Source organism: Tamandua tetradactyla, chromosome 7 (assembly GCF_023851605.1).
Source record: "Tamandua tetradactyla isolate mTamTet1 chromosome 7, mTamTet1.pri, whole genome shotgun sequence".
Classification (NCBI taxonomy): domain Eukaryota; kingdom Metazoa; phylum Chordata; class Mammalia; order Pilosa; family Myrmecophagidae; genus Tamandua; species Tamandua tetradactyla.
Window position 1 is genome coordinate 87,520,209 of NC_135333.1, and position 15,861 is coordinate 87,536,069.

At 38.2% G+C, this 15,861-nt stretch overlaps 2 protein-coding genes across 4 annotated transcripts in view; both read right to left on the bottom strand.

Moving 5' to 3' along the window:
* The window catches only part of SOX5 (SRY-box transcription factor 5), a 1,211,684-nt gene that overhangs the window by 1,167,748 nt on the left and 28,075 nt on the right, over positions 1 to 15,861 (bottom strand). The gene's annotated exons all lie outside the window — the stretch shown is intronic.
* BCAT1 (branched chain amino acid transaminase 1) overlaps positions 8,974 to 15,861 on the bottom strand; it is a 168,394-nt gene continuing 161,506 nt past the window's right edge. Inside the window, exon 12 of the mRNA XM_077168221.1 lies at positions 8,974 to 9,161. Coding sequence (XP_077024336.1) covers positions 8,974 to 9,161 — 188 coding nt within the window. The remainder of the gene's footprint in view (positions 9,162 to 15,861) is intronic.

Consider the following 15,861-nt stretch of genomic DNA (forward strand, 5'->3'; position numbering starts at 1 on the left):
AAAGGCAGGAGGATCAGGGTCGGCTAAAGGACTGGTGGCAAGGGAAACAAGGTTGGAATGATGTATTTTGAAGATGGAGAAGTGCAGAAAGCCTCCAGAAGCTAGAAAAAGACAAGAAAATGGACTCTCCCCTGGAACTACGGAAGGAATGTTAGCACTGCCAATGCCTTGACTTTATTCCTATGAGACTCATTTCAAACTTATGACTTTCAGAGTTCTAATACAGTAAATCTGTGTTGTTTAAGCCACTAGGTTTTTGGTAATATTTTTACAGCAACCATAGGAAACTAATATAATATGTTTCATAGCAGAAAAAAAATCAAGTATGTTTTCATTCATTCACCAAATATTTACCTGGTAACTACCACGTTTATTCTTACTCTGGGAATTTGGGATATAAGAGTACACTAATTTCTCTAACAGAGATACTATGGTCTCTGTTCCATTAAGCTTCCAATCAAAGAGGAGGAGGGCTTATGTTCACTTTACAGATAAAAAAAACTTATGGGTTTATCCAATGTGCAATTATCTAATGTGTGGGGAAACAAAACAACTAGTTAACTGTATTTTCACTTTTTAATAAGTGAAGCTGGTGTCCCACTGCAACTCATTGCCCTTTCATATCATAAATGAACAGAATTAGAATCAAACTGTGGTGTTTCGCTAGGCAAGATTCTACATCGCTCTTGCTTTCTATAAAACCTAGGGTCAGAGAAATAAATCAAGACCCTTTCAGGTCTAGTGCTTCTTTATTTCATTCACATGAAACCATGTATGTCAACAACCTCAAAGTATGCAAAAGACAACTCTATATCTATTGATGGATTTTAATGCAAATAAATGTTGAGATGTCATGGGCTTTGTTATAGAGGAGTAACATTCATACCTTTCACATGCAAAAAAAATGTTACAATGGGATGGAAAGCCTGCCTTTGACCAATAATGCAGAAGAGAAGAATCTACTATGACATTCATGAAGCTTAAGCTTCAGGGCCCCTCACTTATACAGCTTCCATCAAGGCTTGGGGCGAGGCTCTAGCAATGTGTTCACATGGCCATATGATGTTACAAAATTTGAAAAAAACCATAGACAGCTATGATTGCTGTCTCTTTCCACTCCAACTTTCTGCCCTACTTTCCTCCATGCAGACAATCCCGGTGTGGTCATAGGCATTTCTAGGATCTGACTATGGAGAAATTAGTTTGAGAATGCATGTTTTTTCGATCAATAGGATATATTTGTGTGTTTTTGCAGGCACCTTCATTTATAAGTAGGATATTGTCAGCCATTACAATACAATGTTGACTTCCAGGATTTCTTCTTCCTGCTTGCTTTCTTGATGTCTGACATGAAAATGAAGGGCCAGAGAGTCCATGTGAAATGAACATGGCACATGACACCCAGCTCTGGAAATGTAGGTAGTAGAGGACAGCTGAGGTTTGAAATGTATGGTAGTCTGTGAAAATTCTTCTGTAACTTATAAATTTATAAGTAGAGAATTGAGCTCTCCTTGATGCTTCATCATATTGGAAGTTCTCTCCTGTCAGGAATAAAATGTATAATTCTGTGCATGTAATTATAAAGGCACCTACAGATTTTTTTTCATGAAGTGGATTAAATAGAATTTGTCAGATTTCCTGTGTTCTTATGGCACAAACCTGTAATAATACTACCCAAAATGAGTATGTTTGTGTATAAAGTTGTATATGTTTGTGCATTTCAACTATCAATTAGAAAAAAATCAATCATATATGCTAGAGAAATGACTGAGCTATGTTTTAAAAAGATGATATTAGAAAATTGTCATATGAATAGGCAATCTATGTAGGTAGGGAAAATATAGGGGGAAAGCATTACGGAAGTTGTCAGGCAGTTCATGAAATATTAGGTTATTTTTCCGGATTTTCTGGTGTTTATGGTACTTGTCAGCATTCTCGTATTTGTCATTTTATGTGATTTCATCTTTTATTCCAAATAAATAATTCCAATGTTGTATCCATAACTGTGTATTTTTTAAAAGCAGTCCTTCCAAAATGCATAAACTGTAAATCCCATGGAACCTGTATCCATTCCTGTAGGCCAATAAGAAAGCAAATAGAGGTCCTTGATCAGGGAAAGCTAGTGGTATATTCTAATTCAACACTGAGAAGCCAGAGTTACATAATCTGATGGAGTAGAATTGCTTAAACAGTGCTCCTGAATGTAGGTGCTTCTTCCTTGTTCAGTTTGCATTTGAACTTGGCCAAAGTCAACGGCGTAGAATACTGGATTGGATCTTAGGGGAAAATATTTTTCAAGATCAGGTCTTCACTTTGGAACTTTGAATAAGTCCCTGTGATCTTTCTGTACCTCAGTTTCCTTATCACATGTCCTGTAGTGTTTAAGAGCACAAACTCAAGAGCCAGATTGTCTGGCTTGAAATCTTAGTTTTGTCTCTTACTGTGTGGCCTGTGGGCGAGCCACTTTACTAAGCTTCATGTTGCTTCCTATTGAAACGGAGCTCGAAGGATATTAAGGAATGATTAGAAAAAAAAGAAAGGAAGAAAGAAAGAAAGACACAGACGGGCTCAGGGGGTCTGAAGCTTGAGTTTACTTCAGACAGACTTCAGACAACCCCACTCCCAACTAGATCCTAGCCATACACCACAGGATGCCAACAGACATGCAGGCACCTCCCGAGGGAGCAAGATTCCCATCTCACAGTGTTCCCCATACTCAACATAACCGTTTGGGGTAAACATTCTCTTCCTCCCAGACTGCTCCACATAACAATCTCCACAGTTTACCGCCGCCATCCTGAGGCCAGCAGCTTGCAACAAATTCTGTAGGTCTTGCTTTAAACTCTTGGCTTCTACAGCTTCAGTTTCCTCATCCCTAAGAAAAATAAGGAAAAAGTAATTCTTACCTCCTCGGTTGTTTGAGGGGATTAAATGACATACTGGATGCAAAATGCTCAGCACAATGCTGGATAAATAGTAAGTACTCAATAAGTGCTATTTTTCTGTAGGCTAATAATAATAGCAAAGATAAAACCTGACACCTATCTTTCTCAGAGAAATATTGCAAAGGAAGAATTCATCAGTATCAGTGCAACAAGAACGAAAAATAAGACTAGAATTGAAATGTGCCATACGCACCGATGTGGGGATTAATAGTATCATTTATTGGTTCCAGTAAGAGGAGTCAGGGTGTAGGCATGTTTGTGTGTGTGTGTGAGTGAGTGTGGAGGCCAGACTTGGAATTCCAGACCCACTATATGTGTCCCATTCCTGCTGCCCTTGGGTGGACATCCACTCTGATTGCCTGGGCTTCGCCCACCACTGTCCAGCCCCTTAAGGAATAGAAACATGAAGGCTGCCCTCTACTCTGTGCTACCTTAAGTCCCAAAGCAAGTACAATCCCCTGGTCTCACCTCTGCAACTCTTACCTAGGTTGACACAGAAACCGCCACAAATCTTCCCACCCTTCAGCACTAAGTAGGCGACATTCTTCTCAGAGATGTGGATCCAAGTAGGCCCTCAGGAAGCAGCTACTTGTGTTGAAGAGGAGATGGGTAAAACGAAGACATTTATGGTTGGGGCGAAGAAGAGAGAAAGATTCCCTAGTCTTATTAGGAAAGAGAATATAAACTAGTATTTTCCCTATTAGGTCTAATAATCTTGTTTATGTTGCTCGGTTTAGTGCATTTAAAAACACAGTCCCTTGAAATTCAAAATACAGAATTTTGAACTAAAAATGGAAATGTGTTCTTGGTGCTGTATGTATGTACATGAATAATGTTAACCAAATTCACACAATCCCCTTGTTTAATCCTCACAAAATCTTTCCATTGGTCTGTCTCTAAGGAATTGTGGCCTCAATGTCCCCCCTGCTTACATATTAGGAAACTAAGAAGTTAAATGAGTTGGCCAAGATTGCCCAGCAGAGACCAGTAACCTTGCCTTTCCACAAAGAACATGCATATCCACGTGAATCAATAGCCTGAAAATAGGGACATCCAGAAAAATATGAACACAGCCTATATATACATGAAATCATGTGAACAAGATGGGTTAAATACTGTGAAATAACTTCTTTTGTCCTCCTGGTGTTTCCCTCTCTTCCTTACCCCAAATGAAGAGGGCATCAACTCTCTGGCCACTGGCTCAGAAGGATATAGGTGAGCAGAAAACATCCTCTCATTTCCTAACCCTGGCTTTCAAATCCTGACTCTTAGGAGAACACTAATGATTGGGTGCACAGGCCAGTTAGTGAAGAAAACACAAAGGCAGAAAGATTTCCCCTCTAGATTTCAAAATGGTGTCTTTGGGATTGCTGTGGGGAGATACAGAAGGGACAAGCTGGCCTTGAGAGGAGAGTGGCTGAGACTCATCCAGGCAGAGCCCAGGACAGGTGGCATGAACCTAGGCAGGGCAATGGCATCCAGCCATATGGGACCAAAAGTGGCCTTGAAAGGACTCCTGTGTCCCTGACATGTCGGGGAAGCAGCTGTGAGTCCTGCCACCACCGCCCTCAAGGTGTCACCGAAACAGCCAGCAGCGGAAGGTGCCTTACGGACTGGTGGTTGACGGTTCTTCTGACAGATCCCACCGCACGAAATGCCTTAATTTTGACACTCAAGCACTCAACACAACCCTAGAAAAGGAAAGGCTCCACCCCAAATCCCAAAATTAAAGTTTTTGCCATGCCAAGGGAATGATGTTTGAAAATAGAAATTGTTTAATTTTAGAATAATAATGGTAGCTTATAAATTGTAACCTGAAATTTAAGCCCACCATATAACCTTTAACAAAAGAACTAGAAAGAAAGAAAAGAAAACATCACTGCAGAGGCAACCGTATATATTCACTTAGAACTTCAGTAGTTAAAGCTAAAGTGTCAGATGCTGTTTTCTCCAAAACAAACAAGGGATATTTCTCCATCCCCTTCTCTGACCCCCACTAGGTTTAAACCTAGAAAAAAACATCAGATATAATCACTTGAGCTCTCCCTCTGGTGAAACCTCTCATAAAAAAAAAACACTTACGCTATCCATCGTAGATCTCAGATAGCTAAACTTTAGACATACCACGGTACACAATGCATACTAGGGGCCTTATCTCAGCAGCAGAACTTGCATGAAGAAAATGCAGGTTGCTCAAAACTTTTACTGTCCTCTTAGGCAACGTGAAGTCAAATTTCCTAATTCCGATGAGTGGGAACATAGATAAAACTCTGGAGAGGAAAGCAGATCCAAATTATAGGTTAAGATTGCTCTGTATTTTATAAACAAGTAAAACAAATACAATAAAAAGTATTTCATTTCTTGATTTTACTCAGTTAAAACTTTGAACTATTTTATTTACCCAAAATGAATCTGGTAAAATCACTGTTTTTTTCCTCCCAATTGGATATAAGTTGGAGTTGTACCTACAAGACAATTTGCATGTTGGTTTCACTGACAGCCTCATGCTTCTGTGACCAGGAATCCCTTTCTCTTCTCTTGGTCCTGGGTAAATTTCCCTTCCTTAGTAAAATCCCCTGAGGAGCTCACAGTCCCCTCGGTGATGGCACACATTAAAATAGTGGCCCACTCCCACCCGGACCCTCGGCACTTGCTGTCCCTGCACCTGGAATGGCCTTCACCCATGAAACCACACGGTTCACTTCTGTTCCTTCCTCAGGTCTCTTTGCAAAGTCCAATTTTTAGAGACGCCTTCTCTGACCACCCAAATTATAAGTATAACCGCCCTGCCCCTCCTGCTGGCCCCCAGTGTTCGCTCTCTTTTCTCACCTTTATTTTTTTCTCCTTAGCACATATCATTATTAAACATACTATGTATCGCTCATTATCCTTTTTTATCTAGTTTATAGCCGACCTTCCCCACTCTAATGAAAGATTTGAACATATTTTATTCACTCTTCACCATCCACAGAACCTAGCACAGAGTAAACATGCAAGTAAATTGGTTGAATGGCTGACCCGTACACTCTTGTCAGTATATGCTTATTCACTTGTCTCTTCTGCTTGTTCTAGAACCTCCTTCAGCACGAAGCTCAGTGTGGAGTACAGAGGGAGGGTCCACAAGTGTTTCCCAAGTGAAAGAGCGAAGAACGACCCAGTTTAACCATACCTTTCTCACAGTTGAGATAAAATGGAAATTCCACCCCAAACCATGACACATTTTTGTAACACCATCAGAAAACAGTACTTCCTGGACAAAGGAGACAGATCTATCAGCAAGTAGAATGATATAAAGTATCCAAAAGTTGTTCTGATAATACTGAGTATTTGAATAGTTTTTTCTAATAAGGCAATTCATTAAATCCCAGACAAAATATTTGTTGTGTGCTTCGGATTTATCAGGCATTATCATGGACACTGTTACTGCATTATATAAAGTACAATAATTTAGGTTCGGTTCTAAAGTGGATTGCAACAATAGAAAAGGCTGAAGAAAGGTTTTACTTGAATATCTCTGTGAAAAGTATGTCTCACCCTGGAAACTAAAACCCAGTTCAGTGGCTGTGAGGAAAAATAAAACGATAAAGTGAAATTCAAAACTGTAATAAAAAAGTAGAATCTAAAATATAGCAGCAGATAAAACAGAAATAATCCGAATGAAACTGAATTAAACAAGAAGCCTATGCCACCTTGTGGACACGGGGAGTATTTTACCATCCTCAGTGTCTAACTCGAGAGAGAAAGTAACCACTTAGAGAGTAATTAGAACATTTTCAGTGCTTTGTGTGTGTGTGTGTGTGTGTGAATATAACACATGGAATTTATTTTTTGATGCTGGAACTATTTGAAGTATTTTTATTGTGAAATATAACATAAATACAAAAAAGCACTAAATTTCGAAGTACATTTTAACAAGTAGTTATAGAACTGTTTTCAGAGTTTGGTCTGTATTATATTTCCACAATTTTTGGTTTTGCTTTCTAGCTGCTCCAAGATTCTACAGACTAAAAAGAAATATTAATATAATGGTTCAGTAGTCATATTCATTTGTTAAATCCTAATTTATTTGAAGTATTTTTAAAATCAAAGTACAATACATTTTGAACCACTTCGATGAGAGAAATACACTGCAGGTGATAATGTTGTAATGTTTTAGATAAAAGATTATCTTCTTTATAAGTAAATATGGGCATCTATTTAAAGAGGTAGGCATGCATTCTTTCCTTTTACACATACATGTCTGAACAAAAGACGTGAATTGTTAAAAAGCAAAATGTTAAAAAAAAAAAGAAAAAAGTATTATAAGAATGAGTAAAATCAACAATACATATACTCTGATATAATGTCCTGAAAAGAAATCACAAATTTTAATCCCTATGTAAACTTGTACAAACATATAACTTCAAATTTAGCTAGATTAAAGATATTATATGACAAGAAACATAAAATACTAAAATGTTGATGGTATTCACCATGAGGCTACAAAATGTCTCCGTTGCTTATAGATAAACCTGTCATTGTACTGAAATGAGAATTTAAGGGGGAAAAAGCCAAACATTTTTGCAGGCTAATGAAGCAACAATAAGTCTTTTAGAAGGTAAAATTTTTTTCTTATAGGAGGAACTGTCCCTGGTCTTAATTTAAATCCTGGAATCATGAACCTTAGTACAGGAAAGCACCTTAAATGAAGCAGAGGGACCAACGATCCAGTCTAATGAGTGCATACACAATTAAATGATCTCATCTCTTGTTTTTTATCTGAGAAATACCAAAATTCCAACAAAGAAAACTCCCTAATTGACAAAATATTAAAAATAAGAAAAACAGAATAACTAGTATAATTGAATACTACCTTGAAAGATTCTGAGAGGTCATTTAACCCAGGATTTCCAGAAGATATTTGTGATACTATCCCTAAGAGATATTAAGATATAACATTAGCAAATGTTTTTACAAAACACTGCTAAAGCTAAGCAGAGGTTTTCAACTGCAGAACATTTCACAGTCTTTAATATGCTAATGTACATTTAGAGGGCATGATATTATAGCAGATCCCAATTTATTTTAATTCAGAATTAATTTCACTTTTGCAGACAATTTCACAGGTCTAAAATACAGATTTTCCTAACATTGATTTAAGCCAATTGCTTACTTTATAGAAAAGGAATTGGGACCAAATTAGTATGAAACTTGTACAACCCTACAAAGCTAAATAATGGCTTATGTAGGACCAGATCTCAGTTATCCCTAAACCCTAAATTTAATGATTTATTTTTTTGAATGATGTCATACTGCATTGATCTTCTTTCCAAAATGTCATAATTCAAACTTGCTACTCTAAAAAAGTAAACCTGTTGGGGGTGGGGGGGGGGAGTTCACTAAAGATTTTTTTCCACATTTTTTATTTTGTATTTTAAACAATCACTGATCACCAAAAGATCCAATGCCCCCAACTCAGCCCCACCCTAAAGCTGAGACTTCCCAAAATGAATTTTTTGTGGTTTCCTCAAAGTGAGACCACTAGATAAGAATAGTAATACAAATAAGTTTGATCAACTATAGTGTTTCTGACTCTCTTGGGTTCAAACCCAGATGTGTAGTCAAATCGGTTGACCTTAAAAATGTTCATTTTGAGAAAGTGTCCTTGACTATAAATGAAATGATTCAAATATTTAGAGAGACATTTTCATGCTTAGTGGTGTGAAAAACCATGGCATTTACCAAAAATAGGCCTTCATTTGCTCTAGCTCTGACTTTCATGTGGAGGAGTGGGTAGAAGAGGAGGAAATGGGGGCCACCGGGTTGCGTGAAGCAAAGTTATGTTGTTCTCAGGGGTGTGGGAGCAAAGGGACGGAGGAGCTCAATGACACATCACAGCTCACTGGCCATGTAGGCACCCGCCTGGGAGCCCAAGGCTAGTTAGCCTACGGAGGACTCCTGGATGTCTTGGATGGTGAAAAGTTTGGCTGTCAGGCGTCTTGGACTCAGGTAGACATACATTCAGCCCCACAGACACTTACATTCTTCCTTACAAAGCAAGGCCTCCTGAACCTGATACATCATCTACACAACAAACGAACGATGCAGAGCCCTGGTGGCTACAGACGAGGGCCTCAGTGTAGGCTCCATATGCCTCCATCTCCAGGATAGACGCAGCATCATGGGAGTCGTTTGGCCCTCTGAGGTACCCTTCCTTCCTCCTCTTGATCCCAGTATCTTGAGACAAAGGGAACTCAAGATTATGTTGGCAACACAACTGGAATTGTTTATAAAAAAAAGACAACAGGAAAAGGAGATTTAAGACTTATTTGGATAACTGGAGCCCTAAAACCCTGCTGTTGTGGAGAAGGTTGTAGTTCTGTTTTATCTTAAAACATACGTAATTGTCATCTAAATAGAATGTATTAACTGAACAATTGCTGAGCTTTCAAAGCACGTTTTCAGAGCTCCTGTCAAGCCAGCTTCTTTTTAAAATGATACAAAAAGAAACAGAAAGAAGTACTGAATATTAAACTTTCTCTAGCCCACTGTCCGATTCTAGTAAGGGCTGCACTGATAATTCTAGGCTTTGCACGCATATAAAATTTCATGGCTGTTTTAACATATACACAGGATCAAAACAGAAGAAACGTTCCATCTGAATGACAAGGGTTCCATTCCCACAAACAGTTCTCAGACAAAACACATGAAACTAAGTTTAACTACTCCAGAGGAAAAACAGCTAACTTAATCCTGTCAAGATCTGAAGTTGAGATTCTAGGGGATTTTAGGTTTTTCAAATATGTTCTTTAGCCTTTTTAATACACTCTGTTCTGTCAGGAGCTCTTGCATGGAACTGTAGCTCAGAACAGGCCTGGTGTTTAAATAATGACTCCTTATATTCAACATGGATATGATCCTAGGGGAACATGACAAAAATCAGAATATTAGATAGGTGGGCAGGGAAGCTCCTTCCCTAGTGTAAGAAGGCAGGTTCTTCACAGGATATTAATTTGTGTTCCTAGATTGGTGAGGAATCAGTTAACCAATAAACAGTATGACCATGAGGAATGAAGAACCACACAGGAAATTAAGATGTAGACTTACTTATTGGTCTATTAATTAAGTGGGAGGCACTCGTGAAAGATTTTTTTATCTCATGTAGTTTTCATAAGTTTCTTTATAAGAAAGTTTACAATCCCCCCCAACACACACACACATATACATATCCGTACAGAGAAAACTATAACTAAGGCTCAGAGGTTATATAACTTGCTCAAGTTTACACAGCAGCTAAAGATGCCATACTCTCATGTACCCAAAGCCAGCTTGTACTATAAGACTAATTCAGTGTACCTAAGAAATGAAAAATGCCTTATAATTAAGGTAACTAGAGTGTGCATGAAATCTACCTATTCAGCAAGCAAATGATTACTCTATACTCAGTCATTATCCAAATCTTATGTAATTTTTCCAGCTGTTGGGAAGATTCTTGTGAATGGAAACACATATATTTGAAGTCTCAGGGTGAGGAGAGAGGTGTTGATCCTGCCTATTAGTGAGATAAGATCTTATGCTTTTGAAGAGGAAAATAGTGTCAGATTGCCATCACTGCCTTGCAGATTTAATTCAATGCAAAACATTTATTGATTCTACTTTTGTTGCAAAGTTCAATGGCTCTTTGCAATCCAATGAGTATGCTGAAATGAGCTCAGCCCAAGTGCATTCACTAGAATGCTATGATCTTTGCACCCTCATTAGGAAGAATGACAGTCCATGAGAATGTGCCACGGGGAACTTTCAAAAGAAATCTTAGTGCAAATCTTTTATAATCCTGCAAACTTAATATAACATTTGATAAGCTGCCCTTTCCAATTTATCAGAAAAAGAAACAAAACTCTCCTTAATATTTCAAAATCTTGTTTTCCTGTGTTATTGTTTGCAAGTGAATCCTTATTTAAACAAGGGTTGTCTACAGTCGCAATATTTCCCCTTCCTTCCAGGTGTTAGGAAACAATTCTCCATAGGTCTATTGTATTTGTGCATATCTTGAAAGAGAAGCAGCACCTATGACGATAGAGACAGAGTTTCCCTCCAGAGCAAAGAGCAAGTTTATTTTCAGCTTTGGAAGACAGAACGAGTATCATTCTCTGGAACAAAGAGCAGGTATTATTTACTGACCACTATAAAAGAGTTGGGTTCCCTAAGCTCAAGATTCTTCTCCTGTAACATAACTCACTGTATATGGAGATGTCAATTGACCCTCTCCATGTCACCCACAGGGAAGTGGTGTAAAAGTGCTAATATTCTGAATCCCCTTTTGCTGTGAGTAATAAACTTTGCCTTTAAAGCAAAAGTCTTGTGCCACAGTTCTTGGCAGTTTTGGAGATGAGGTGGGATGTTGACAGAGAGATGGCCTCTATGGAAGAGGAAAGATGAAGGCCTCACAGGCCAATAAAAGGTATTAGAGGGAAGTCCATAGAAATTGGTGGTGAATACGTTGGCCAAATTATAAGAAGTGCTGGACAGTAAATGTACTTCTTCTTTATTGCCTATTAATGAGGAATAATTTGGAAGGTGGTTTCAGGCTGGAACTAGGAAGGAGGTGTAGACTGCTGTCCCACTACTCTGGTTGTGGTCAACTCTTCTCCAGGTAGGGAGCCTTCCTTCCGAGTCTGGCAGTCAACCTCAATCCTCCACCTTGTAACAACTAATACCAAGAATCATCCTGGATGGGCAGAAGATTGTGCCCCATTACACCTGAGTCACATCTAAATTGAGCATGAAAGCAGGGAAATGTTTGGCTATATAGGTAGAGACTAGATGAATATAAAAATGTGCCCTGATAAGCTTAGGAGATAAGGGGGCAGAGTACATAGGTGCATTAAGGAAGAAGGACAACAGTTGACCCACATCATGGCTCAGTCCCTCCTATCATGCCAGCCTTAAATCTTTTTGGAGATGACAATAAAGTTCTCAGAGACTTTTTAAAATAGGTACTGGCTAATACAAAGGACCTTAACCTTTACAGGGAGATTTTCTAAGACAAATTCCCAGGAGAAACCACAGATGAGGTATTGGTAGATATTTGTGATCTTATTGCCCTGGGTGAGTTCACAATCCTGTTGATGGTGACCCATCAGAGAATGAGAAACAGGCCCATAGAAACTCTAAATAGATTCCTGTCGTGTGTCTTCTTGCCCAAGAAAACTAGCTCTTATGATTAAATTGGGCAAGAACTTTAGAGGAGATGTTATCTTGGTTATGGGGCAGCAGATTCCCCAGAGTAAGATGGTTGATGCTGTGTGAGTCAGGGCTGAGTCAACCAGAGTACAAGACTTACTGTACCAGCTGGAAAACCACATGCTTGTGTCTGCAGTCAAGAGATCCTCAAAGTTAAAATAGATACCACCAATAATGACAAAGCGTTTGGAATATGAAAAACATGGGAAATTTGTTTGATTGGACCACAAACTCAGTATAATAAACTATAGTAGTTCAGTGGTAGAATTCTCACCTGCCAGTTTCAATTTGCAGTCCATGCGATTCCCAAAAAACAAACAAACAAGCAAAACAAACAAACAAAAATTCAACAAATGGTGCTGCAATAATGGGATACTCACATGGAAAAATAATGAAATGTGATCCCACCATACAGCATACCAAAAAAAAACAAAACCCTGTAATATAATATCTCCCTCTAGAACAAAGGGCATGCAGAATTATGGCCCATTATAAAAGATTCAGGTTCTCCATACCCAGGTGCCTCTTCCATAACAAAGTCTACTGTGTGGCTCAGGTGTCACCTTGTCATATTCACATCATCCTCTGGAAATTGGGATCAGGGAACTGATGCAAAAATGATGATACTCTAGCTACTATGATTTCTGTAATAAAATGTCTTTTTTCTCTGACCCAAGTGTCTTGCATCTTCTATCAGCATACATGAAACTAACAGGCTAACTTGGTAGCTTACAAGTAGGGTTAAATCTTAGACCCTTTCCTATTCTTGATACCAACCAAATTTATGACATTCTGTAAGGATTTAAGCATTTGAGTAAATGCATAATTTATGTGTATGCTTTCTGTTACTGTTTACAAAACCATAAAAGATAAAAAGAAGGATTTCATAAGGATAAATAAAACTACAGCAGGGCAAAGGGAAGGGGTGGTAGTTAATTATAGATCTTCTCTCAGAGGTAGATTTAGTTTTTCTAGTTCTATTGCCTGAGACCCTATCATTAAGACCCTTTCACGTTAAAAAAAAATTTTTTTTTTTGATCTGTAAATATAAGTGCTCCTGGGAGTGGGGTACAGTAGACCAGTTAGTTGCCATTCACATATCAGAGTAATCAGAACAATCTCTCTCTCTACTAGTTGGAATCATCACCTAAAAAGAATAAGATATTTTGTGTGCTTACAGAGGGCTAAGTGAACGAAAGTGGAACAAAAAGGACAAAAGGAATAATATTGGGATATCACGTTTAGCCTGCATCATCCTGCTTGTTTCAGGCAACCAGGATGCAATCATGACTATACTTCCCTATAGGGAAGTGTTCAGAAAAGGCATGCCAAAATTGGCATGGAAATCACCAAAAACAAACTTCTTCCACATTCCCAGAGATCATATGGAGGCCACAGATAGAAAGTAGCTGGAAGACCAATTCACTGCATTACAATTGTGCTCCTAAGAACCATACCTTAGCACATTTTGAAGATGAATTATGTACTAAATTTTGACAAACCAAACTTTTTTTTTGGGGGGGGGGGGGGTGAATGGTCTGGGAATCAAACTTGGGCTTCCCATATGGAAGACAAGCATTCTACCACTGAACCACCCATGTACCCCAAACCAAACATTTTTGTAACATTCAAGTTCACTTCTAAAGAGGTGAAGTAATCTAGGGGTTCAACTTTAAGAAAAGTGACAAACGAACGTTTTTGCTTTCATTTGAAAAATGGGTCTCATCAGAAGCCAAGCTTCAACACATCTAAGTAACTCAAACTTTATGAAGTCTATTATTACAATTGTGAAATGAGTCACTTAATTTTTTTCCAGTTGGGTAGAAATAAAACACAGTATTGCTTTGAGATTTGAAAAAATACTGCTAGAAGGAATAGGTTTATAGACCTGTCATACAAATCTCATGTTTCTTGTAATTCAGTTGTGTCAAAAATATATTCTTTCAGATAATCAGAAAAGCCCATGAAAAATATTTTAAACCCACGAACTTATTTTTTGCAGATACTAAAACAATGCCTTATACATAGTACCTTTTAGTAAATATTTTCTGATTCAAATAGAATTCAGTTTGGTAGAGAGAATACATTACATTGAGTTCTATGTTCAAACTATCTCCTAAACACATATTTTCTTTTAATCTTTTGCTCTACCGAAACAAAACAAACAAAAAACCCCACAAAATTCCCTTAATCAATGGCTTCTTTGAGCCTACATGTAATATTTTATTATCCCAGGATCTCTTAGTACTGCACTGGATTTGATGCTTGTCATATCAATAACTAAAAATAGCTATTTTCAGGACTTTTAGGAAGTTTCTCTACCCCCTTTCTAGAATATTAAACGTGAACATATATTCAAAGATAAGAGGTATTGCATAGTACATATGTTAGGCCTTTCTTATGCATTATGATAAAATGCCCTAGTTTATGTAGTCAAAATTAGGGAAGAATAGGCAGGTATCACATAGGGCTGCCAGAATTATTTTCCCATTCAGTGGCCTTGATGCTATTGCTGCATCTTTGAAACCAAGGGCTGTGGAAGGAATGGCTTTGGAAGTGTGTGTATGCGCGTGTGTGTGAGTGTGTGTGAGTGTGTAAGAGAAATACACCACGTGTTTGAGAGTCAAAGATTAAGAAATTATAAGACAAATTCTGCTCAGGAAACCCAACGCTATTCCAGGTCTTGAACTTTTCCCTCCCTCGGCAATGTTGTCCTCCATGGCATTAAAGACTCTCAGTTTCATTCTTTTTATCCTACAGATACTCGGTTGCAAACACACATGCACATGCAGTGCAAACACACAGGGTTCATATAAATATAAACTTGCCTCAGGAAGTACTTTGCTGTTTTAAAGGATGTGGAGTGGGAGGGACTTTTCTATGTCCAGAACACCAGTTGACATTCAAAGTAGAAAGCAAGAGTGTAAAGTATTCTTCAGTCCATACAGAGCCGTCAATGAGCTCCTGATACCTGGTGTCAGGCTATATTAAAAGTGCTAGAACTGGTCCTATTTTATCAATAATCACCACTACAACCTCATCCCCCAGGGTTAATATGAAAAAATGACTGAATCTGGGGGATGCTGTGGACAGTCAATCTCGTAGAGTAGGCCTTGTGGTGAAAAGTTACTTCTCCCCTTTCTTGTTTCTTCCTTCCTGTATACAAATCAAGGGAGCTAAATTTTGAAGAGGGATAAGGAGGGGCTATTCCAGCAGCCACATCATGCCTTCCTCTCCATTTCAAGCTCTCTAAGTCATAAATCTAGGCTGTGATGAGGAAGGGAAAGAGCTTTGATTGGATCTGAGATTATAATTGTAAATGGGACTGATTTAATTGTTTACAAAGTTTTAATTGCAGAAAATATTTAATATATAAAAAGTAGAGCGAACACCACTTTGAACTTACGTGCATCTGGCACCCAGACTCAGCAACTGTCAACCTATGTCTAATCCATTAAAATTACACTCCCTGCTTCACATCTTCTCTGTATTTATTTTTATGGAGGTAACATATATATCACACGAAATTTGCCATTTTAACCATTTTTAACTGTTCAATTCAGTGTTACTAGCTACATTTATAACGTTGTGTTACCATCAACACCGTCCATTACCAGAAGTTTTTTTACCAACCTAAAACAAAACTCTGTATTCACAAAGCGGTAACTCCCCCTTTGTCATTCCCCCCACCCCT